This window comes from Microtus ochrogaster, linkage group LG9 (genome assembly GCF_000317375.1).
Source record: "Microtus ochrogaster isolate Prairie Vole_2 linkage group LG9, MicOch1.0, whole genome shotgun sequence".
Lineage (NCBI taxonomy): Eukaryota > Metazoa > Chordata > Mammalia > Rodentia > Cricetidae > Microtus > Microtus ochrogaster.
This window is the reverse complement of record NC_022034.1, coordinates 16,048,643-16,075,340: the sequence shown is the minus strand read 5'-3', so window position 1 is coordinate 16,075,340 and position 26,698 is coordinate 16,048,643. Positions and strand designations below refer to the sequence as shown.

Sequence of the window (26,698 nt, the reverse complement as noted above, 5' to 3'; positions counted from 1 at the left end):
TAGATCAAAACACTTGGCCGTGGTGAGTTTTGCGTTAACCAACCACTGCTGGAAGCCCCTGAAGGCCTTCTGAAATCGTTCTTGCAAAATCTGTTCTTTGTTCTGGCAGCCCTTGGATGTTTGCAGACAGAGACTGAAAGGGTAATTTTTGCAAATTTGGTGACAGAGGAAAAGCGAAGAAGTTGATTCAAGTGATACCTCCCAGAGCCTACAGTCCTTAGAGATGTGCATTTACTTGAGTTGGCACTCCCTGTCACTCTTAATTGATATCATCACTGAAATCACACTATAAAAAACGCTCTAGCTTCTTTACCATTTTTGTACAGGGTCTCACTATGTCACAAAGCTGTCCTCAGTCTATGAGCTTAGAGAGCCCTGCACATAAGCTGCTTGCGAAGTTATAACCACAGACAACCACTCCAAGCTCAGCTTTGCTCCTACTTTGTATGAAGATATTTTGAAGGCAGGCAGAGTTTTATTTATTTATTTTATCTATTTTCCTGAAATCCTAACTACACCAGAGACTGAAGCAGAGACATCTCGACTACATGATGAGACTTTGTCTCGAAGGAAATTCTTTTGAACAGTGGGGCAGTTTATGTTTACCAGTTATACTCTTTAATTAAGCCCGAGACTTTCCCACTGTATGGGCTCAGGTCCCTGGAAAACCGGCAAAGTTCATTCAACTGAGACTTGAGGTCCTCCGTCATAGGCTCCGCCTTTCGTAGAGCATCCAGGATCTCCTAGTAGGGAAAGACAAGACAAGCACTGAACTGGGTGACTTTCATATTTTCATACCCTACATGCACACATTATAAGTTATTAGTGAGAGGCAAACCAACCAAGTAAACTCAGTAAGGAGATGAAGTCTATTTTTCAGGATTTTTTTTTTTTTATAGCCCATGATAGCATGTGGGTCATCTGTATCTACTTCCAGTCATGGATAGACACTCCTGCATCAAGTTTCAAGTAGTTAAGTGATTGAATAATCAATGATTTAAAGTAAGAACAAAGAGAAAATACCCTACATCGTTTAGAAATTGGTCCAACTAAACTATTTGAAAAGTGTCTATCATTTAAGACATCAAATGATCATTTAAATGAAAAGCAACACATATTTTTATACTGACACTATGTGTCCCAATTGATTTGCTGTAGTATTTCCACTGAACAAAGGTATTAAAAACTTCTTACAACCCACAGGTCTTAGATACCTACTAGTTCATATACCTCACGGTTTCTTGCATGTAGTCATCTAATCTTTGCTAAAATTTGCTATGACATTTGAGGATACTTCACAACCCCACGAACAAAAGTAGCCTTCTCCTTCTTGGAGAACTTACAACTTAACTGATAAACAGTATACAGATAATCACAGCACTAAACATATTAATTCAGAAAGAAAGCCTATCATTGAGGAGCATAATTCTGAAATCAAAAATATGATCAACTGGGCTCCATAAAGTACTTTGCTATTAGAGCATTCTCTTATATGATTAATATCAAGGGACAAATGAGATTCTGAGTTGAGATCCTGGTCAAGTTCCTAGCACAATGTCTGCTACACTGTTCAATGCCTACTTTGTAAAATTAGAAAGGGAATAACAGTCAAATATATCAACTGTATAAACAGTGTTACTCACCAGAACAAAATGATTTTTTTTTTAAAAATGCATACACAGGGATGGTGAACTTTATGGGAACAGGAGTGGATCCAGATCAGGGATATTTGCAGACACAGGACTGAGCCAGCAACCTGGGCTGGAGCAGACCTGAGACCGTGAACTCCACAGGAGCAGGTACAGGGGAGCAACTTCTGAGCCAGTGGGCTAGAGCCAGAGACCGCTGTGTGGGTCCAGGCATGAATCTGGGCTTTGAGGGAGTAGACCTGAGCCAAGTCCTCTGCAGGTCTAGGGCACACCCAAGTCTGGGACCTCCAAGGGAGTAGATCAGAGCTAGACACCTTTGCAGGACCAACCCTAAGCCAGCTCTGCAAGAGCAGATCCAGACCAGGGACTTTTACAGCAACAGGTTTGAGCTTGAAACCTAGGCCAGAGAAGACGTGAGGCAGCAAATTCCTCAGGACTAGGACTGAGCCAGTAACCTAGACCAGAGCAGGCCTGAAACAGTAAACTTCATGGGAGTGGAGCAAACCCCTGGAGCACGGAGCAACCTCCAGGAACATGGAGTGACCAACAGGGTAACTAGAACCTTGGCATTGACTGTATCATGAGGAGTAACCAACTGAGCCTTAGATCCAAGGGCACCTAGATTAATCACCAGAGTCACAAACAGCCCCAACCACACCAATCAGAGGAAAAGATGAGTAGACAAGGTAAGAACACACTCAATACCACAAAGAGTAACACGACACCAGTAAAATCTAGAGACCCTACAACAGCAAGACTTGAACAATCAAATATAAATGAAACAGAAGAAAATGACCTAAAAAATAACTTCAGAAGAATGTTTAAGACTCTTAAAGAGGAAATGAGAAATTCCCTCAAAGAAATAGAGGAAAAGACAAACAAAAAATTGGAAGACATTAGTAAATCCCTTAAAGAAAACCAAGAAAAAGCAATTAAACATATGAAAGAAACTATTCAAGACTTGAAAACTTAAATATCACTTACCAAAATTAAATCAAGACCAAAGAAGCAAATTAAACAGACCTATAGCTGCTGAAGAAATAGAAACAGTCATCAAAAGTCTCCCAACCAAAACAACAACAACAAAAACCAAGGGTCAGATGGTTTCAACTCAGAATTCTCCAAGATTTTCAAAGAACTAATACCAATACTCCTCAAATTGTTCCACACAATAGAAACAGAAGGAACACTGCCAAACTTTTTTTTATGAGGCTACATTTACCCTGATACTCAAACCACATAAAGACATTATTAAGAAAGAGAATTACAGATCAATCTCACTTGTGAACATTGATGCAAAAATACAAAATAAAATACTGGCAAATTGAATCCAAGACCAAATCAGAACCATCATCTACCATGATCAAGTTGGTTTCATACCAGAGATGCAGAGATGGTCCAACCTATGAAAATCTGTCAATGTAATCCACCATATAAACAAACTGAAAAATAAAACCCACATGATCATCTCATTAGATGCTGAAAAAGCTTTTGACAAAATACAACATCCCTACACAATAAAGGTCTTGGAGAGCAGGGATACAAGGAACATACCTAAACAGTATAAAGGCAATATACAGCAAGCCAACAGCCAACATCAAACTAAATGGAGAGAAACTCACAGCAATCCCACTGAAATCAGGAACAAGACAAGGTTGTCCACACTCTCCTTATCTATTTAATATAGTACTTGAGGTTCTCGCTAGAACAATAAGACAACAAAAGGAGATCAAGGGAATACAACTCAGAAAAGAAGAAGTCAAACTCTCAATTTGCTGATGATATGATAGTTTACATAAGCGGCCCCAAAAATTCTACGAAAGAATTTTTATAGCTCATAAGCACTTTGAGTAATGTAGCAGGATACAGGATTAACACAATTTAAACTGTGGAGAAAGAACAAATAGATTTTTTTAAAAAACTACTTAAGTAGCTATTGCTGTTACTATTGCTGTTCTCAGTGATTTTCATGTAAAGACAGCCACAGCCCTCATCAACACACCAAGCCTGTGTTGTGTTGTCACACTATAAATGACGTCACTACCCTCTGGTCACTGTCCATCAGCAGAGTTGCTGTCATCCTGTGGAATGTAGTCATTTCCTCTGAATTAAAACTTTCCTTCATGGAGGGAGGGGAGGCCTCAGAAGATGCAGAAACCCCACAAAACAAGTTTCAGGAAGATTGTGAAATTTAAGTGACTTGGGAAGTACTGAAAGGGACAAAAATTACAAGTCCCCTCCCTAATTATACAAGTCTAATTATGATTATATCATTATGTAATTATACTGAGTGTTGGGGGAGGGAGATATTTTCCCGTGGAGCTGCCTGCTGGGGCGCAGAGAGCTCCATGGATGCCACTTTCACACGTTGTCCCACATGCTAAGGTGAGTTTTTCAGTGATACATGCTTCTGAGGTACCCATGCTTTTGTGAAGAGCCGCACAGTACTCGCTGGGTCACCAAGCTGTGCTTAGAGGGACCTCTTTCTGCAGTGTGTCATCTGTGATGTATTTGCAGTGAATGAATGTCTGCTCACATCTCTCCAGGAGAAGTCATATGACACAGTCATTTGTTCCCCTGTCCTTCATGCAGAGACACCCAAGCTTAGTCTACTCTAAGTCATAGCTCTTGCAACCACTTGCTCCCTTACCTCTTTCTCCCAGTCCCCACTTACGTCTTATAATTTCCTAGAATGGCATGGGGCTCTTATGTGACTTCTGTCATCTCCTTCTCTTTCCCGCATTTCTCCTCCTCTGGTGTTATTCCTCTACTTCACCTATCTGCTCAAGTTATAATCACCTCCCAGGATTCTGCTCTACCGAGGGATTGTCTGCGGTTCTTTCATCTTCCCCGGGGATGCTTATCTGAGAATGTGCTGGCTAGTTTGATGCCAATGTGACACAAGCTAGAAGCATCTGGGAAGAGGAAACCTCAGTTGAAACAATCCCCCCCCCCCCTCCACACACACGACTGGCTTGTAGGCAAGTCTTTGGTGCATATTTTTTGATTGATGATTGATGTGGATCAGTCCAGCTCCCTGGGGTAGGGTTTATGTCTGGGAAAGGTGGTTCTGGGAGTCAGAAGAAAGCAGACTGAGAAAGGCATGACGAGCAAGCCGGTAAAGCAGCATCCTTCCACAAGGTCCTGCCCTGACTTCCCTCAGTGATGGAGTGTAGCCCAAGTGCACATGGAAGCAAAACCCTTCCACCCCCACGTTGTTTTGGTCATTGTTTCATCACAGTGATTGAAACACTAACTAGGACACATGCACAGCATGTTTGCAGCATTTGTCACGAGGACTGTTTCTATTGTTTCAGACTTCTCTGTCCACACAGATTAGGATCTGGAAGGCAGGGGCAGGGTTCTCGGAATGTCCATGGAAAGTAGCTCAGTGTCTGAGCTAGAGGCTCTAAAACATGATTGGCTCTTTTCTCTCCTTTCCCCTCCCTTTCTGCTTTTATCCTCTCCCCTTCCTTTCTTGGGGTGCTAGGGATGGAATCCAGGGTCTCAGAGAAAGCCATGGAAGAATCCAGAGACTCAGAGCAAGCCACAGAAGAATCCGGGGTCTCACAGCAAGCCATGGAAGAATCCAGGGTCTCAGAGCAAGCCATGGAAGAATCCGGGAAAACATTCTATCACTGACTTGTATCCCAAAGCACTCAAAACACTTTTATTTAGAGTACTCACAGGAAGCAACCATACAGTTTCTCTCTGAAACTCCAAACACTAACTTAGAAATAGTCATTTTTTTCTTACTATATTGAGTATTTTAAACGGAAATATTATCTAACCCAAAATTTTAAAAATGAGATTTAAGTAGACTAACATTATATATTAGGTGACATTAAAAATGGAAAATTTTTCAAAGTTTATATTTAAAAAATACATTCATGGGGTTTCAAGAGATGACACTGTGGCTAAGAGGGATTGTGACTTTCCTATAGGTCTGAGTCCCTCAGTAGGGGTACTGGGAACCCAACTCAGACCTATATCGTGGCCTGACACCTTCTTTTGTTTTCCATGGGCACATGCACATATATGTACAGACATACACACACACATATACATACACATAAATAAAAAATGAATCTTTAATGACTTCAACTTAAATCTAGATATTCGTAGAACCTTTCATCTCATGCATGCTGCGTTGGTTCGTACACTTTGGTTTCCACCAAGCTCTGAAGGTGTTCTTTTCTTTGCTCAGCTAAAGAAATAGCTACATTTCCAAACTAACAACCCATTGGTTTGAAAAGGAATTTTATAAATACAATCAACAGGATGTTTGCAGTGCTGAATGACACAGTTAACTGACCACCGACTTTCGAGGGACTCCCTGACAACATAGGACAAACACGATGGCCTTTAGTGTTCACTATGATGAAGAGCAGTCAAGAGGCCTTGCTAACAGCATGACGTTGCTATCAGAGCCTGAGTCCATCTATTTTATAAACCCTTTGTTACACTCATAGGGTTTGAAGTGTTATCTTAAAATTTAGATAAAATGTCATCATTAGATGACTATGATTATTAAGAGGCAATGTCTTACTGTCTTCAGCATCTGTGACTCTAGAGTCAAACATTGATGCGGCAGCAGGGACTGCCTGTGACCCTGGACTCAGAACAACTGAAAGCCCATATTTCTGATGGTGCCAACACATGTATCCTTATAGCCCTTATCTAGTATCTAGTAACAGTCCCAACGCAGAAGATGATCAGTGTGGGTAGTAAGGTAATTCTAGCTACAACCAGACATTTCTTTAAAATCTTTTTCACTCACACTAATAGAATGAGGGAAAAGGGGAAACAGAAAGAGTCAAAACACTGTGACATCATCATCATCATCATCATTATCGTCACTGTTTGTTTTTATCAGACTCCGTGAAATAGTTTCCAGCCTCCCTCTTTGTCCCTGCACTGCAGAATCAGGTGATTCTGATTCTGGTTTGATTCTGGTGGCAAACCTAAAGACCGAGGAACGCAATAAGGGAGCAACCGAGATAGGTGAGAAACATCCTTGGCAAAATAGCACCCGGCTAGTTACGGACTTTTATTTCCTAATGGACGACGCCTGCCCCCCAAAGCTGACTTAAACCAGACAGCGCTGGAAATGCTCCGTGACTTCCTGATGGGCTGGAGCTATTTCAAAATGATTATAACATAAATAGAAGCAGAGGCGTTAACCTCACTAAACTTCCTTTTAAGGACAGCCGTGATTGTGAGCATTATAAACAGCAAATACGGGAGGACTGACTGCCAAGGCACCCAAGAGGACTCGAAGAAGGCGGAGATTGCTAAACTTCACCTCGTTCTCACTCTTCTGCTTCCCCTTCTCATATTCTAAAAGATATTTTTTTTTTTTTGTAAAAAGCCTGGAAGGCACCTAGTAAGCGTTAACGTGTATTAACAAGCGAATTCAAGTTCAGCTGTCAAAACCACGAAGAAGAAAAACAGACACAGTGAAAACTATCAGTTGTGCTTGCGCGGATTATCAAATGTGTCTTTCAAAGCTAGGAACTCAATCACTTAGTTGTTTGAAAGAGTTAACTGGCAGGGAAGCGGCTATGACTCTCTGTCTATTTATGCCTCTGCCCACAGGCCATTTTCCAGGCTGAAGGCCTGAATACAGTATTGCAAACTCTTACACCATCAGAAAGAAAGTAAAGTATCTCCACCAGAAATAATGTTTCCTACAGGATATAATAGCACCTCCCATATACGTCAACTTTTACCGAAGTTTCTTTACAGGAGAACGAAAACACTCACACTTGGCAAATGTATTAAATATTTTCTGTGTCTCTGAATTCTGCACGCTTTTAATTAACACAGACCCATCTCTTTTTCTAAAGCAACCGCGAGAGCCAATGAAATGTGTAGCTTAGCCACCGCAGCGGTAAACAGGAAGGCGAAGACCAACTTACTCGTCCTTTGTGCCAGCACTCCACAATCTCCTCATCGGTGTTCTTGCCTTCCAGGAGGGCCAGCTGCTGGGCCCACGTTTTCAGAAGAGTGTTGAACTGGTCCAGGGCTTGCTCCAGTTGGGCCACCTGGCCGGAGAATTCCTGCTCGGAGAGGGCCATTTCGCTGACCAGGTTCTCCAGGCTGCTCTGCGCTTGGAACAGGCTGTCTTCCCACTGCCTCCAGTCAGCGCGCAGGGCCTGCATCTCGGAGTTCAGAAGCTCACACCCACTGGCAGCTGTGTTCTGTTTCACTGCTGGGGCCAGCGACTCCACTCTGCTTAGGCGGCCCGCACCGATCTCTCTGGAATCTATCAGCTCCTGTAATGGAATATCGCCATGGAAACCAAGGAGGCCCTTAGTCACTTGGGCTGCCAGTTTTCAAATGTGCGCAGAATAAGACTCTGTGCTGCTGTGAAGTTTGAGCGAACAGTGCAAAAGGGATGAGAGTTGTTGAGTCTACAATCGCTCACATTATGTTAGCAGCAATCAGTATCATGAATGCCTGGCTTATTGCAAAATCAGTCAGGGTGTCTCAGGGTCCTCGCAGGCTGGACAGGCATGCTGAACACAGGCAGTATTTAGATATGTGGACATGTAGTGGTGACTTAGATAATCATCTGTGGTGTTCAGCTCCTACAGACTAAAAAGAATCCCAGAAAAACTTTATTTCCCCTTGTGTGGATGGACAAGAAACTGCATCCTATTTATGGTCTCTTCTTTAGTCCCATCATCTTCCAAAGAAGGGGGGGCTTAAATCACATTTCTTCCTGCTGGGAGTCAGGCTGGCTCATGGCTCATGTCAAGAAGAGAACGAGCCCTCCTCAATCTCAGAATTTTCTGTACCTAAGGAGGCATATTTATGACCACTGAAACTAGTAATTCACAGACCAACTTAATTAAAAGTTTAAAGCCAACTCCAGCCTGGGTTTGTTTATTGCTGTCGTTTTTCCCTCAGAAAAAGAAGCCTCACTAGAAATTTGAAAATTCAGATACCACATTTAATCTTGAGGCTCACAGAGAGGAAGGACAAAAAGACAAGATCTCCTGAGTAAACTGGGAGGATGGGGACCTTGGGGGAGAGTTGAAGGGGAGGGGAGAGGCAGAGAGAAGAGCAGAGAAAAATGTAGAGCTCAATAAAAATCAATAAAAATAATTAGAATATTCATTGAGAAATAGGTAAGTCTTGGCATTTCCTCTTGAAAAGAAATATTTCCGATGACATTTTTCTTGCGAAAACAGTCATCTGGGATACATATTTATAACGTGTATTGCTTAGTCTAGATTTTTTTCAGTGTTAATGCAAAATATGTCTTCACTCTCAGGTTAAGTAGAAGGAAAGGTGACTATCAGAGACAAAAACAAGGAGAGGAGGAGGGGAACAATGAGCAAGACGGAGGCATTGAGCACCATGCACGTGTCGCAGATGTGTAAAGCAGGAAAGGTATTTTGACTAGTGTAGATAACACACCTTGCATCTCACTTAGTTAGCCTGAAGTTAATCTGACTTCTCACGTGTACAAACAATAGAAGCACATTTTAGTTCAGATCACTTACAATGCCTAGCTGTATGGTAGTCAAAAGCACACTCATGTGACGTGTGATTTTATACATGTGAAAAATGTTTAAATGCAGCACTTATGTAGCTGGCCTTTCTTGGCAACAGGATTCTAAAAGTTATCTCCATTTACCAGTAAATAGAGTGGATAGTAGTTAAGCAAAGAAAAATTATTACTTAGAAGGTGCTGTATTTAACAAGAATGCTTTAGAACATAACATTAAACCTTTAGAGCATCTTCAAATTTGGAATTCAGAGAGTCTCCATGATGATGTGGGATTCCCCTTTGTATATCCTAAATATGTTTTGTTACCATTGGTTAATAAAGAAGCTTCTTTGACCTATGGATTGGCAGAATATAGCAAGGTAGAAAATCCAAGTGGAGATAGAGGAGAAAAGTGAAGGTGAAGTCAGAGAGACATCAGGTAGCTGTCAGAGGAGAAAGACGCCAGAAACTTACCTGTAGGCCACAGCCTCATGATGATACACAGATTAATAGAAATGGGTTAATTTAACATGTAAGACCTAGCTAGACATACACCTAAGCTATTGGTCAAACAGTGTTATAATTAATATAGTTTCTGTGTGATTATTCGGGTCAGGGCAGCCCAGAAAACAAAAGAACAGTCTCTGTTTACACTCTATTGATGTGTGATTCTCCTCTGTATGCTGTGAATACCGTTGGTTAATAAAGAAACTGTCTTGGGCCTGAGCAAGGAATAGAGGTGGGCGGGAAAAACTAAACTGAATGCTGGGGGAAAGAAGGAGGAGTGAGGAGAAGCCATGGAGCTGTCAAAGGAGATGTGCTGAGACTGGGCACCCGGGAAACAAACAAGCGACCTTCTTACAACACTCTATTATCGAAAGTCAGTTCTCTCAAATATCCTCATATTCATTATCTCAGTTTCAGTGGGTGTGAAAACAGGTCCATGCTTGCTAACTCTAATTCCACTCACACAGATTATCTTTGTGTTGGTGTATGCCTGCACATGTGTTATATACATGAGTGTATGAGTGTGCATGACTTATATATGTATATGCAGAGATTAGAATGGGACATCTGGAGTCCTTGTTTCTCTCTGCCTTGCATTCTTGAGACAGGATAGCTTACTGAAATAGAAGCTCACCATTTTGGTTAGGCTGGCTGACAACCTTTTGTCTCCACTCAGCGGTATTGGAGTTACAGGCACACAGCCATGTGCAGATGTTTGCATGACTGCTAGGAATGTAAACCGAGTTTTTATGCTTGCAGAGCCAGTGTTCTTATACATGGAGTCATCTCCTCAATCCCATCTAGATCTTCAATAAGAGCACTGTAATTTCAGTGCTTTAAATTAGATCTCACATACATTTTCTTGCCTTGTATTTGAGCTCTCTACACATACACGTATGTTCATTCATGTCTTCATCCATGGAGACACTGTGCTTCTGAGTTACATATTCTGAGTGATTGCTATTGTGGATTGGGATTGTCACAGCATTGAAGGGCAGGAGGGTGTTGTCTTTGCCTCTCTGAAGGTTTTTCAAATTAACTTTTCAAAAACTTGATCAATCTTTGTAGTCTTCTCTTCCTTACCTGGTATTCCTTCCTAAACTCATGCAATCTGGTTGGTTCATCACTTTCCCTTGCTGTAGAAATGGCTCCCTGGCTTGCCAAACAGGGGGGTGATCTTCAGTCTCTATAGTGATAACCATATGCATCTCCTCTCTTTTTCCTCTCTCTTTCAAAACTCACCTAAACATTAGGTCTGCCTGGGTTTTGGGTTTGTGTCTCCTATTCTATTTGCTGGGCATGCTATTGATCCATCCTGTCCTGGGACGTCAACTACAGATTATGTGGTATTAATTAATAATATTATCTCTTCAGAGGAGCTTTCCGACCTCAATAAATGATGAAAATTCACCGCTTCCTGGATTTTACTCCCACCTGGTAGAGCAAGCTTCATCTGTCTGTCACAGAACATCCATCTACCCCTGCCATGGGCTTCTCTACAGGTACACATTTTCCTTAGATAAGATCTCCATTAACTTGGGGTAAAGGCTTAACTTTAACCTACAACTCTTTTACTTACTTGTTTGTATATTTTATTATTTATTTTTATTCATTTGTTTTATTTCTTTTGAGACAAGGTCTAACTATGTAACCTTAACAGGTTCATAACTTGCTATGGAGACCAGGTTGGCATTGGACTTATGAGAGTCCTCTTACCTCTTCTCTCTCTCTCTCTCTCTCTCTCTCTCTCTCTCTCTCTCTCTCTCTTTGGTTTTTGGAGACAGGGTGTCTCTGTGGCTTTGGAGCCTGTCCTGGAACTAGCTCTGTAGACCAGGCTGCTCTCGAACTCACATAGATCCGCCTGCCTCTGCCTCCCAAGTGCTGGGATTAAAGGTGTGTGCCACCACCGCCTGGCTTACCTCTTCTCTTAAGTGCTTACCTTATAAGTGTGTGCCACCATGCCTGGCTTACTCTTGACCCCTTCATCTTGGCATTCCATTTCAAATTAATCCCTCTCTTTCCCAAACCCATGGAACTTTCTCATCGAGTACAATTCATGGCTAGGCATGGTGATAAGTATTTTATATGAATGATCTAACTTAGTCCTCCAAACAGCTCCTTACAGCTGATTCTGCAAATTAGTTTTTCATTGTTTGTATTTCTAATGAGCCTTGAGGACACTGACAAAAGTGATTTTTTCCAAAAACATGTAGAAAATCAGGAGATGAAAAATGCGGCAGAAGGCCCCTTGGCTTTGGAGCTTAAACTTTAAAAAGCTTCTGAAGCTCTGGTTACACTGGTTTGTTCAGCCCAGCAGTGCTGTTGGACAATGATCTTGTCCTTTGTAAAGATTTGTCACTTGTATTACTTTTAATAAAATGCTGATTGGCCAGTAACCAGGCAGGAAGTATAGGCAAGGCATCCAGGCAGGAAGTATAGGTGGGGCAAGAAGAACAGGAGAATTCTGGGAGGAGGAAAGACTCAGTCTGTAGTAGTCACCCAGACACAGAGGAAGCAAGATGAGAACGCCTCACTGATAAAGGTACCAAGCCACATGGCTAACACAGACAAGAATTATGGGTTAAAATGTGAGATATTAGAGTTAAGAAGAAGCCTGAGCTAATAGGCCAACCAATTTATAATTAATGTAGACCTCTGTGTGTTACTTTGAGACTTAATGTCTATGGGACTTAGGGGACAGAAACCTCCGTCAACACAGCAGGGTGGTGTGTATTTTTTAGTTTCCTGCATTACCACAATAAGTACATTTGCCTAAAGAAACACATACAGACAAGACCTAATTTTGCTCATAAGTGGAACTAAATTCCTTCCAATTATTTTCTTAAACTTGGTTTATATTTAGGATTACTGATATACAGAGAATAAATCACCAACCAAACTCAGGACAAAAACATTTTAAAATATCAGAATTGTATCCACTAAACCCTTATCACTAATCTGCCACCTGTACTGAAGAATTCATAGATCAATGCAGAATAATATCAGGCCGTTTGCTCACCTTAATTTTCAATAGCTTTTTCTGAGTAACTGAAGAATCTCCAGATGTGTCTGACCACCGATGGAGCTCTTCCTTTGCTGAGTGGAGCCAATCCGTGAACTCCTGAACTGCATCTAAGTACATGAGGTGGTCTTTCACAATCTCCTCTACCATCCTCATCTTCTCCTAGACAACAAAGAAAAAACAAATGAACAGTCATGGTTACTGCAAACATGAAATTGGGTGAAATGCCAGACTCTGTAGAGGTCTCAACGTCTCTCAGAAGACCTCAAATTTACTCTTGGATTCTCCGTGCATTTAATATCTTAAAAAGAAACCATTGCCCAGGAGGCAGAGACAGGGAGATCTCTGTGAGTATGAGGTCACCCTCATCTACAGATGGAGCTCCAGCCAAGAATACATAGGGAGATTTTAAAAAAAGAAAGAAAGAAAGAAAGAAAGAAAGAAAGAAAGAAAGAAAGAAGGAGAGAAAGAGGGAGGGAGGGATGGGGAGAGAGGGAAGAACGAAGGAAGAAAGAAAAAGTGAGATGAAGGAAGGAAGGAAGGAAGGAAGGAAAGAAGGAAAAAAGAAAGAGAGAAAAAGAAATTGTGAATCTAACACTTTGAGAAGGCAACCATTTCCCCAAAAGGTTTATTATTTTATAATTTATACAAATTTATAAATTTATAGCTCAGCATAAAGATCTGTGATTAATACACATTGGCTAATAGTCTTCACAAGCTAATTAATGGCAATTATTATAATAACTACTGTTATTTTTATTGTTCCTTGAAACAACATTTTCCATGGTATTAAATCCTATTGACAGCAGGGACTGCACAAGCCTCTGGAGAGGCTAGAAACACACCCAAGGCACATATTCAGAGAGTTAAGGTTCAGAATTCAAATGTACATCTTTCTCACTCAAAGATTAAAAATACGAATAAACAAACACTTACATTGATAATTACAGTATCAACAACTCAGAATTCTCAAAAGACAAACCAAAGTAAGGAAAGATAAATACATATCCCTATGGCTTAATTTCTATAACATTCACAAGTATGTAAAAGTTAATCATGGAGGAAATTATATTTAAACATACATACATATATATGAAATTCTTTCAATTATTCTTATATACATACACACATATATACATACATATATATATATGTACACACACACACACACACACACACACACACACCTATATGCCTAGAGTTTAAAGAGTAGGAAAATACAGGTTTTGTTAATGGTGAAAAATACTCAATTCTTTTCACACAGTTGGAATCTGAGAAGTAAAAATACTTGTATTTAAAATTAATAATGCCAAATGCAGGGGAAACACAAATTAACAGTTGACACTCAGTCTTACAAGGAGAAAGGATGAGTCTGCCAACAATGCAGATAAGGACAAAAACAAAACGTTATGAGCATTCCCAGGGCTGCAGAGAGAACAGTGCACGGGAGTCCTCATGTGCACAGATCTCTTACGTGTATTTGTTCTTGAGGCAGCATATACAGCAATGGCCTTCATCAGAGCACCTTCACTCATGTGCACTATGTATTACATACATGTGTCTTACAGGTTTCTTCCATTCCTCTTCCCCATAGCCCTAGCAAATGCCTTCTCCCCAAGTCTAGCTGCCCCCCCCCCCCCCCCCCCCCCTGTTCCCTTCCCAGGAAGCCACTCCTTCTGTTTTCCTGTTTGTGCTCTATTTCCCATTTTTCTGGAAAATGGTCTTTATGAGATCCCTGCCCAACAAACATACACATGGTTGCAGACCAGCCAAACCAGCAACTCAATTCACATTTCATATTCTGTGCTCTGAAGCTTTTGCATGGGTCTAAAGCGCTCACCTTGGCCACGGTCGTTATGTCCTGAAACTGTGTTCTCAGTTCTTCCTGACCGGCTTCCTTGAAGGACTCATCCTGAGTCCTGTTGTACAACTCCCTGGACCTTGCTGCTAGCTGTTGCAGCATGCCCACATGATCCTCTGCCTCGGAGACGATGGACTGAAAGTGGTCCAGCAGGGCAAACTTCTCCTTCAGTCCCGGCTGCAGCTGTAAGGGATGCTCTACTTTCTGATCCACTGATTCCATCCACTGCTCCAACTGGCTTTTCTTCTCTAGATAGTCATTCCATTGGTCGATCACAGACTCCAGGGTGCTAGAATGAGTGACATACACTATAAAACCAAGGCTCAACCTTGATATCTCTACCAAAACAACTACAGGGCCAGTGGATCTGTTTAAAGTGATTTGCTGAATATTGTCATGATAAAATATTGTTTTTGAGTGCAGGGAGAAACAACTTTTTTGATCTTCCACAACCAGGGTACAGTGGCTCCAAACACAATTAACAAGATGCTGGAATTTGAAGTAAGCTGTTGCAGACACACACACACACACACACACACACACACACACACACACACAGAAAGCGAGAAAGAGACAGACAGAGAGAGACAGAGAGATCTTCCAAATGTTGTTTCAAGTGAATGGGCAATTCATTTAATACATTGTAGTTATGAAAGCTCAGTGCTATATTATTAATTAAATTCTGCTTAGTACATACCAATTCTTAAATAATCTTGTGTTTAGTCCAAATTGCCAAAATCAGATGACAATTACTTGTTCACTGACATTAAAATTTAAGGTATTTTTTCCCTGGGTATATACGTATAAAGACTGTACACACATAATGGCCAATTCTTCTGTGTTATTTATGTGAATAAATGAAGATGACATATTTATGAGAAATACAGTCATAAATTTAACAGGCAACTCACCAGATTTCCTAATAGAAAAATAAAATGCTCTCCAGGATGACGTCAAGAAAAGGTTCCTATTATTGAGCTTTATAATACTCTCTCCCGTCCCTTCCTCTTTCCTCCCCCCTCTCTTCTTCTCTATCTCCTTCTCTCCCTCCCTCTGACTTTTCTTAATCCCTCCTTACTTTCATCTTCCAGTCGATCTCTGACACCACCACTCAAACTCAAGACCTGCGGCTTGCTAGGAAGTGATCCATTGACAACAGAGAGCCTGCTCTGAGTTCATGCTCAGTGAATGCCCGGGCCTCCCTTGTGTAGCATCTCACTGTTGCAAAGTCAGGACCACAGTCAATGAGTTTCCATCACTTGCTCAGACTGTGGTTTCTGTCTCAGTGTGTGCCTCATCATACAGACGGTGTCCTACACGTCTGGAGAGTTTCTCAAAGTCTAAGTCAATGTCATACTCCAGAAGCCGCCAGATCCCCCTCCTTCTGTCACAGCTGGGTGTCTTTTGAAAATTGTTGGCAATACAATCTGAGTCGGTTTTCTGGACTGTATATGTCTCCCTAGCCTCTGATGTCCTAGGAGGCAAAATGGCTTTTCCTTTATCTCACTGTTTGCCCCAAGCCCTTCCACAAGGAAACCACACAGCGTGTAGCTGTCCAATCTAATTTCTTGCTGAAACAAGAGGCAGAGCTTGGAACCTGTTTCTTGGATTCAGCATTTTATTATAAAATCTGGAAGAATTCTCCCACATCTCTCTTGAGTCCACAAGGCTGAAAGCTGGCCCAATGCCAACCGCTGGGGAGTTATTTATGTTTGTGAAGCCTACTATAGAGTAAGAGAGCCCCATGGTAGCCTCCTATAAGATGGGAGTGCCCCCATGGGACCTGACTCTTTTCTTTGCTGATCAGTAGGCGTTCTGACAAAGATGCAATGCCCTGTTTGCCTAGAAAGCTACTTCCTCTTAATATGAAAACCAAAATTCAAAGCAAAGAAACCCCACGCTAAGCTAGGTGCCCTGAGTGGCACCTGTTTGGTGGGAGACAGCGGCAGGGCTTCTTCTGGCCTGCAATGATCCTCCATCTCCTGTTCATATATTTGCTGCAGTCACTTTGGGAACCCACTTCTGGAGTGGATGAAGGGCAGAGAGCTTTCCGAACATGGGTTCTGGGATGTGGTTTAATCTAATTCTTAGTGGAAGTTACTTGCCCAACAAGAAAGCTGGACAGATACATATAATTTGAGAAAAGACCCAGAGAAAGTAAAGACTTTTCATTCTTAACAAACAACCATAAAATTTTCTCTACTTCTCCATCAGCGACCGATACAGGCCAGGTCTGCACTCTGGCCCCTCCTTCCCATTCTTTTTTCTTTTCTCTTTTCCTACCAACTTCAATTTTTGAATGAGACAAAAAGTTGGGCATATTAATGGAGCCATGTTGTATTTCGATACATGAATACCTGTGTTTAAATCAAGCTAAACACATTTCTTTTGAACATGCTCCATGTTCATTCTATGGTGAGATATTTTACTACACTTCCTCCTTGGTTTTTGAAATGTGTATTGTATAATTGTGACTTTTCCTCACCCTGCTATATAAGGAGAAACACTGCAGATTCTCTTGCTCTTACGTAACTTTATTTGTACCCACGGAACATGCTCTCCCATCTTACCTCCCCATCATGCTTCCTGGACTCTGGTAACCACCATTCTACTGTGAACCTCATTGGATCACCTTTTTAGGTTCCGTGTATTAGCTGGGTCAGGCCGTACTGCCACAGCTCTACAGAATTCTTAATGGCTTAAGGACTGGCAGCATAAGAACGTTTCCCACTTTGTAGAATTTCAGGTCTCCACACCGTAGCCACTAAATGCCTACATATCTGTATCACTGTGACAGTCAGAAACACCCCACACATTTCTGAGATCACCAGCTAGGTGCGATGACTCCGGGGTGAGGAACAGATGTACGCGTTAAGCTCGGTTGTCAACACAATTGGTTGACAACATTCCCTCCATATGCCTTTAAATAGCTAGGAGCTATTAAAGAATCCCATGTTCTTGGCTTTAAAAAAGGTATTTTCCCAAGCTTGGGTAATGTGCAAGATTCCACGTGAGACGCTGGGGTGGGGATGCAGATGCTGAGGGGTTGTGTGTGTGGAGGGACAAAAATATTTTGAAAAGAAAACAGAAGCGAGACACGCTTGCATACCAGCGTTAGTCTTCGCTCGATGGGGAATATAACACAGGCAAAGACAGGCATGTTTGCCCCTAGGAAAGTCAACACGCTGGGCAACTCTACCACAGGCTGTCTCGGTGCTGTGACATGGCTTTGTGAAATGTCTGCGTTTTATTTGAGCAAATAAGCATTAAGAGAAGGTTGTATACCTTTGCGCATGGATGGCAGAATTCATGACGTCAGCCCATGTCGTTTTAAGTGTCTCCAACTGAGCCTGAATGGCCTGCTGACCCTCCTTGTTGCTGCTTCTTATAGCCTGGTCCCCTTTGCCAATGGCCATATTCAGCTTCACTTCTCCCTCCCCTCTCATGAGGAGAATGTCCTGTGGAGGGAGAAGGAAATGTTGTTAGTGGACACATGAAAACCTGCCATGCTAAACAAAGGCTCTTCCCTAGAGCGAAGGAGTCGCAGCCTAGAGAGACAGCTCAGTTTAGAAGCACAAATATCTGAGTTCAATTCCCTAGAAGCCACATAAAAAGCTGGGAGTTTGTGGCGTGTGCTTGTAATCTTAGCTCTGGGGAGGCAGAGACAAGCAGGTCCAGGGATCTCGAGCCAGCTAGCCTAGCCTGGTTCAGGAGCTCTGGGCTGATGAGAAACTCTAAAAACATGGCTGGTGACTGAGGAAGGACAGGGCTGCAAGCAAGCAAGCACACACTGATGCATGTGCTTTCTGCTGGCCAGGAAAGATAATTAAGATAGGAACATCTCACTGTAAAATAAAAGCAACAAATTTACATAAACTCTAGCCTAGAATAACATAAGTTAGGTATTAGGGCATGTAAGGTCCAAAGATCAATGTAAATTCTTGGAAAACTTTGGGCCACCAGCCAATAATCACAATGGTGTTGATTGGTTTCAAGTGGGAGAAATTTAATTTAGGCAATGAAGAAGCATGGTAACCTTTCCTCCCTTCCTGGCCTGGCTAATTCCCGCTGCTCAAGGTCATGATGACTGGAGGTGGACCTTGTTTTTGCAAAGAAACCTGTGACTCAATTCACAGGCAGGACCTACACTCTGCTGTAACAGTTCACACACTGGCCGCTGGCCTCTGGGAACACAGGTATTACCTACTATTTCCATATCCCCAGCAACTCTCATAGTACTTGTAACAGAGTAGGCATGTAGTAAGCTTTGATGGTTAACTATTGGATAAAACAAACAAACAAATAAAATTGAAGCTGTTAACAACAACAACAACAACAACAACAACAACAACAAAAAGTTCTCTTTCTCAAAAGGAAAATAAACATTCCCACCCATCTCCAACAATTTCATTTGACACTTCCCAGACAACAGGGACCAATCCCAGACTCTGTACGTCCAATCAGAGCAACGGGCAGCAGGTGTGGGCTGCACATACCTGAATCTGCGACAGCCGCCCCTCCAAAGTTTCCTTGTCCCCGACAGTGCTCTCTGCACAAGCCAGCCTGTCTTGCACATCCTTTACCCGGGACCACATGTTCTGCATGGCCTCTTCCAGAGCTTCGTGCTCCTGCAGGGCCAGCTGACAGCTGCGCAGCCGCTCCTTGGTCACTCTGAGAAGGTTCTGGTAGCTGGTCAGGAGCTGAGCACACCGGCGGCCTCCTTTCCCTGCGCTGTGGCTTTCTTTGCTGAGGAGCTGCCCTCTCTGGGAGAGCTTGTCAAGGGACTCTCTAGACAAACAGAATTTCTTTTTTTAGTTCCAGGATTCTGGATCCAGGGGAGGGAAAAATGACTGTTGACATTGGATCAGGATCCAGACAAGAGCTCATGACAGATATGACTTTAAGACGCTGGGGTCTGGCTACGTTCCTTCTTAGTGTGGGGAACACCTGTCAGGGAATGTGAGTCCATTTCTACCATGTCTCCATCTACAAGTTCCAGTGACAGAGCCTACGTCTCTCTACGAATTCAGTCCAGGAAGTGAGCTCATACTCCCTCTAGCATTTCTCCACGCCTGTTTGCTATCCTAACTATGAAAGGTCCCCATGCTCTGTTGTGGATGTAATAGCTTGGGGGTGAAATGTCCCCCACTGGCTCCTGCATCTAGACACTTGATTCCCAGCAGTTGGTGGTGATGTTTGGGAAGTTTGTGGAAATTTTGGGAGGTGGATCCTTGCTGGAGATCCACTGAGGCCTTGGCATTTTATAGCCTTGCTCCAGTTCCCATTCATTCCGTGCTTCCTGATGGCTGATGCAGGGTGACCAGATGGCTGGTCCCCTACTGCCATGTCATTCCCATCATGATGACTATATCCCCTCGAACTTTAAGCCAGAATTAAGCCTTCATGCCTTTAATCGCTTCTGTCAAGCATTTTGCCTCTGCAACAAGAGAGGTAATGAATAAACTTGGCACCTCTCCATGCAAATTCTGCTTGCCTGTTACTTTCTGAGCTGCCTCTTTATGCCACGACACAGGTATCCCACCCCTAGGCAGTATCCATAACAACCAGAGACAGGCAGATGATGTGTGCAGGACTTCCATGCCTCTATTCCAAACCATGTCTTACCCTCAAGTTAATATCCCTGACCCTACCCACAGGCCATTATTGTCTGGAAGTCAAGTGACTGAATCCATCTCCATCTCCAGGACCTGACACAATGCTAGGCATTGTGGGACAATGTGGGGTGGGGAAAGCTGCTTTCAAATGCCATGGTAGGAGCCAATGGGCTTCCGTGGTGTACCTTGAGCACCATGGCCCTCACAGCTTGGAGCTACGTTAATTGGATCCAGAGAACAGAAGTAAAACCCTTGCATGACTTGGTTGTAATGTTCTAGGTTCGTAGTGCAACTTGGCCAGCTGTGCTTTATTTTGCTGCTGTTGTTATTTTTCCTTTTTAAATTACAAAATAATAGTTCGTAGCCATGTAAATGTATGGTGTATACAGCAATGTGGTGGCTTATGGGCACAACGTGGCGTGATTGAATCAAGCTGGTTAATGGAGCCATCACCTCACATACTGCACATATTTTCCATGGTGGGAACATTTGAAATTATTTTCTTAGGGATTTTTAAAAATAGAACTTTCTATTTTAAGTTACATTTATGTGAGTCCAATCTACTACAACCGAAACACAGCAAAGCAACAAAGCCCCATAATCCTTGGAAGTGGGATTTTGTACTCTTGGCTCACATTTCTTAATTCCCATTTAGTTCAAAGCCTCTATAAACACCAGTCAAGGGAGCCTGAACTTCTCAAGAGCACGTTTATTGGGGAAAGCCTTGCGGATCGGCAGGAACAAGATGTCTTTATCAGAACTGTTGGGCAGTTGTGGAGGTAGCTCAGTCGGCAAAAGTGCCCATCAAGCATGCACGAGGACCTGAGCTTTGATCTTCAGAACCCATGTAAAACTCTGGACATGCTGACACATTCCTGTAATCTCCATGCCAAGGATGCCGAGATAGATGGGTCCCTAGAGTTCTCTGGCCAGTTGCCCTAGAGAATTCCTCAAAAACTGAAGGGGAGAATTACTTCTGTAGACAGCCATTGCTGACGTCTGTCCTCAACATGTATAAATGCAGATATGCATAAACTACACACACACACACACACACACACACACACACACACACACACACACCATACTAGGAAAAGAACATAATGTGTGCTATCTATAACTGACTGTCTCTGAGTGACTCCTATTTGAATAGCATCTTTTGAGTCACTCTGAGATATGGTTATCCAACACGACTCCCCCTCTGAAAGACACTGGGGAATTTGGAATCAGTCTGCTCAGTGAGCAGGAAGGTGTATTACCTGATAGAGCCTACCTATCATGAGTTATGTAATAACTAATATAAAATATTTCATTGCTACTACAAAATGGTTTGCTCAAGGGATGGCAGACATTCCTGAACCTCAGGGCTTTATGCTTTTCTGTGGGGTATGTCCCTCTCATATTTGAAGGACTGGGCACTTTATGACATACCCAGATGATTGGGAGAAGCAAGCAGCACACACCCAGGAAGCAGGAGGGTAGATTGGCTCAGTGTGGTGGCGCACACTTATAACCCCAGTATTTGGTAGACTGCAGAAGAGAGATGGTTGGTCAGAAGCCAGCCTGGTCTACACAGTGAGACTCCAAAAAGACCCCAAAAAGGAGGTGACACAGCTTGTGACCGAGGAGAACTTTGCTGCTGCCGGAAGTGGCCAGTTGGTAAGGAAAGACCCCAAGTCAAACACACTAGAGGTCTTAGCATCTGGTCCTAGAATACCAGAGAGTGACACTTCAATAATTATGTGTCTTTCGACATTGCAAGTATTAGAAAAATAGTGAAGACCAGGCACGGTGGTGTGCACACTTAAAATTCCAGGGCTGGGAGGTAGAAACAGGCAGATAGAAGGTATCTTTAGGACTCACTAGTTGCCAGCCCGGTGTGTTTGAAGAGTCGCTGATGAGTGAGAGACCTCCCAAAACAATATCTAAGGAACAAGAGCTAAGGTTATCTTCTGGCTTCCACATGCACACAAACCCATGCACACTTGGGCACTGACAAAGGGCAATTGGTGATGAGAGACACAAAAGACAATGAATTTGGTGTTGGGCCACTGCCTTCTATGCAGTTTCAGAATAATGATGTCAGGAGAGAGTGATAAAGGTCAACAGCAGCTATGAAGAAATGGAGTCGAGAACAGAGGTCATTTACGATGTCTGCATGCAAGGCAGGTGTGGGCTTGGTCGGATTATATTGTAACTATGTAAGAGTCAAGATTTGGAAAGCAAAATAAGCCTTATTTTCAGGAAATTAGTAAAAGTGATGTTATCATTTTCTTAATTCTGTCAACATTGTCTATTTTTTTTCCAGATAATGGGAATGTGAGGTGGTAAGAAATGAATCCCTAAAAGGTGCCCAGAGATAGAACCAAAGCATTCCAGGGGCATGTCTCAATAGTTATCAAATTCAGAAGCAACAAGTACTGTGCCCATGGGGACCTTATCCTTTGGTTCCACATCTGTAGATTTGACCAGCAATATACTGAATACATATTTCAAATAATTGTGTCTGTATTGAGTGCACACAGATTTCTCTCTTTCTCACTACTCGTTAAACAACAGCACAACAGCTACTTCTATGACATCTACTTTTCAATCTATTGTAAGCAATGGAGAGCCAATCCCAGCCGTGGGAGAACATAAGCAGGTTAGATGAAGCAACACTTCAGATTATGTAATCGCGTGCTCATGGATCTTGATCTCCACTGGGGTCCTGGACACAGCTCCACAGATACTACAGCATGATTTTAGTCATGATACACGCTCTCCTGGACCACGTTTACCTGCTTGTTCTTTAAGACAATGAACACTGGAATGTTTGATCATAAACAGAACTCACTGAAAATAAAGATGGAGCATGGTCCGAATTAGGTCATTTTTTCCTCGGGCTATAATTTCATTGATTTGTTTGATTAAGCAGAGTAGACCCTGCCATTTTCTGCTTTATATAGATTAGCATTGCCCTTCTGGAGGGTCACTGAGGAGCCCTTGCTCTGGAGAAAGCTGCACTTCCTGGTAGGAAGCCTTTTACCTTAGGTTAGAGAGGCAGAGAGGGAAAGTGCTAGCGGCGGAGCAAGAATATAAGGAGGAAAACACTGCCAATGGCGGTGGTGTCAAAGATAAGGGGACTCTGTCCAGGAGAGGAGCTAGGGCAGAAATGAAGAGATATTGCAAAGGAGCTCAATGAACGGAGGGTGAGACCTAGTGGCCACAGCTCTCATGACACAATCAGTATTGTAAGGACGAGGGCTGGAAGCTACCGCGTGTGAAGAAATGAATGAGAGTCGGGGTTCCCAGCTGTGTTTTTCTCAGTGTGGCTTTGTAGTTTTCTTACACGTGCTTCTTCTGGACATAATCAACACAAGCTAACGCCAGGAAGGAAAGCTCAGGACTCTCAATAAAATCTCTAAAAGCTAAGCTGAAGTCAGGGAGAAAAGGGAGCAAACAGAGTGGAAACAAGGATATACACTATTTACTTATCTTTGCCCATGCTTTCTGTAGAATACCACACAGCCATAAAGAATGCAGCCCGGTAGCTGAGATATTCAGGGACAGAAATCGCCCCCAACAAACCAGTACAAAATCAACCAGCAATCAAGTCTGCAACTAACTGACCGACCTAAAAGATGTCGGCAAATTAATAACCCACTCCTTTTCGGCACCGTACCTGGCGGCCAAGAGTTCTCCCAGGAACATCTCAGCTCGATGGACTTCGTTCTTCTTCTCTGACATATGCTGTTTACTCTCCCCCAGGTTTTCTGTGCTTAACTTTTCCTCCATCTCATGGATCCACAAGCTCAGTTTTCTGTGCTGATCCTCAAAGCTAAAGAAAAGAAAACCATCTTAGAGAAATCTTCATGTGTCTACTACTGTCTCTGAAGCTAGGTTACAGTCTCTTCTTGTGGCAATGAAGGCCTCATGGATTTTCGGTTTACAGAGAAAATTCAGCAAGAAGCTTCCTTAAATGATCAGACTGTCACAAAGAAGACAGTATTTGTGTGTATGCGTGCTTGCGTGCGTGTGTGTGTGTGTGTGTGTGTGTGTGTGTGTGTGTGTACTGATTGGACTCTGGATCCTTGAAATCCAATAGCTGTTTGCTACTAAGATTATCCCAGCAGACATGCACACAGGTGGGGAAAACTGTTTCTAATACCCGGAGTTACCCAAATTGACGGAAACAGCACACAGCCAGGTCATTTGTAATTCAGGGGATACAAGTCCTTGGCTTTTGTTCCTACACAGGAAACAAAGCCAAATGAAACTTTCAGATGCCGTCATCGGTTATTTTATTAAGCTGTGATAAAGGCATGCCAATATTCATTATAATTGAAACTCAGAGTTCAAGTACGATTGTGTCTGCACCCGAATTGTTCCCATTAAGTCTTTGCAAAACACTTTCTGTGTGTAGTGAGAGCCACAGCTATTTTCACAACCTACCTCCCCAGCTCTGAAGCACAGTCCTGGAGAGCCTGCTTGTCTTTAAGGCACTGCTTCAGAAAAGCTTGGAACTCTTCATTGGCTTTTGTGATTTGCTCCTGGATGCTGCTAACAGTTTGCTTGGGCAGGTGTGCGTACAGAGTTTGTCCTTCCTCCGTGACGGTGTCCAGCTTGCTCTGCCCATCACTGACTGAATCCAGGACACCCTGGAAGTCGAGGTGATAGAGATATCTGCTATTATAAATGAGGTTCTTCATCACAGTGCTGAGCTGAGGGGATGAAGTAAGCGTGAAGCAAAGCTTAGTCTGCTGGGAAAGGGCCTAAGGAGATTAGATTGAGAAGGAAGCACGCGGTGGGTAAAATAAAGGCTCCTAATTGAGGCAGTGTGAGGCAGGACGGCAATGGGAACTGAGGAGAAACCGAGAGCAGTAAGCTGGAAAAGAGGAGGTTCTCATGAGGGTCCCGTTCTCAGTGTTCTGTTCCTAATGCCCCAGTCCCCTAGCTCCGCTCCCATCTCCTCACTGGCTGGCATAGTAGTCTGCCGGCCAGACGGCCATGCTGCCTCTTCCTACTCTTCTCTCGTCTACTTTGCACAAAATCTAGTCCTCAGGATGGTCCTTCCTTTCTTTACACACACCTCCTTTTCTGAAGATCTATGCCTGGGATTCCACAGAGCAAGGGAAGCCCAGAACTTAATGCTGTTCATGTCTCCAAAACTCCAGAACGTTCCTTCGGTTGTCACCTGGATATTTCTGTGTGGAATTCTACAATATGGAGGAATTTACCATGCCTCTTGGAAAACCAGACCTGTACATGAAACAATCACCTGGCTTCTGACAGAGTGGGCTATTGGCAGTATTCTATCACCCAATGGGTCATACCATTCTCGTGTTCTTGTGGATAGTTGTCTCATGGCGTATAGGCTGGCATGAAACCTTACAGCCTCTCATGTCAGCACCCAGTGCCAGGATTACAGGCTTGCACCACCACACCAACCCTCATTAATCTTTAAAAATAAGCATTGGAGCTGGGAGTGTGGCTCAAGCCTTTAATCTCAGCACTCTACAGGAGAGGCAAGTTGTTCTCTGTGAGTTCAAGACCAGCCTGGTCTATACAGTAAGTTCCAGGACAGTTAGGGTTGTTATATAGAGAAAACCCATCTCAAAAAACAAACAAATAAATAATCAACCAAAAATTCCCCAAAACCAAAAGCATAAAATGAAGAAAATAAAACAACAAGAAAATCAAACAAATAAAACCCAAAAAACATTGGTTTTGCAATACTTAGACTTGTGCTCTAATTAGAAAAATGCCTGTGAAACCCTGGACAAAATCTCCCTTGAAGATATTCTTCTGAAGGTTCATCTTGAATTCTGCTTTGCAATAGCCATCTTCCCAAATGCATATATTTTCTTCAGCCAATAAAACCTAAATAGCCTGTAATAGCCATTACTCTGGTTTGAATACATTTCTACATATAGGCCCCAAATTTAAACAACACAAAACACAAGGTATGTTTTTTTTTCTTAAAAAAGAAGACAACAAACAACTCCCCAAAGCTCCCCAATAGTTTTAGAAAATATTAATGATTTTACTGCTATAAAAGTTAAACTATCTGGGTGGTGGTGGTGCACACCTTTAATCTCAGCACTCTGGAGGCAGAGAAAGGTGGATTTCTTTGTGTTTGAGGTCAGCTGGTCCACAGACTGAGTTCCAGGTCAGTCAAGGCTACAAAGAGAAACCCTATCTCAAAGAACTAAAAATAATAAATAAAGTTTCATTTTGAATGACTTTTAAAAAATGACCAGTGGGTTAAAAACAGATATAGACAGTTCCAAGCTTGCTTTTGTTTTCCTGTGACTTTCCTTCTTTCCTAACACCTTCTGATTCAACAGCCCAACTCCATAATTGGAAGAAGAAAAGATAGACCAAAATAAGAAGGCTCAGGAAAGGAGACGGGAGGAAGCAGCCTGGGTCTGGCCCAAGGCAGTGAGTGTGTCTAGGAAGGAAGGACATTAGCATCACATCCACATCAGCATCAGAGCATCCATATCAGCATCACAGCATCTACATCAGCATCACGAAATCTGCATTAGCATCACAGAATCC

General features: G+C 42.6%; 2 protein-coding genes across 2 annotated transcripts in view; both read right to left on the bottom strand.

Annotated features, from left to right (window-relative positions):
• Positions 1 to 3: 3 nt before the first annotated feature.
• LOC101986503 (nesprin-1-like) lies at positions 4 to 25,539 on the bottom strand (the record flags this gene model as incomplete). The annotated part of the gene is made up of 10 exons (XM_005363506.1): positions 25,471 to 25,539; positions 24,590 to 24,858; positions 23,820 to 23,975; positions 19,037 to 19,328; positions 17,826 to 17,998; positions 14,520 to 14,829; positions 12,677 to 12,841; positions 7,571 to 7,927; positions 607 to 743; positions 4 to 133 (listed from the first exon to the last, which is right to left on the bottom strand). Coding segments are annotated over exons 1-10 (2,058 nt in total), but the record flags the coding sequence as incomplete, so codon positions are not given.
• Positions 25,540 to 26,610: 1,071 nt separating this feature from the next.
• The window catches only part of LOC101986214 (nesprin-1-like), a 32,073-nt gene continuing 31,985 nt past the window's right edge, over positions 26,611 to 26,698 (bottom strand). The window contains exon 11 of the mRNA XM_026787498.1: positions 26,611 to 26,656. Within this exon, the coding sequence (XP_026643299.1) occupies positions 26,611 to 26,656 (46 nt within the window). The remainder of the gene's footprint in view (positions 26,657 to 26,698) is intronic.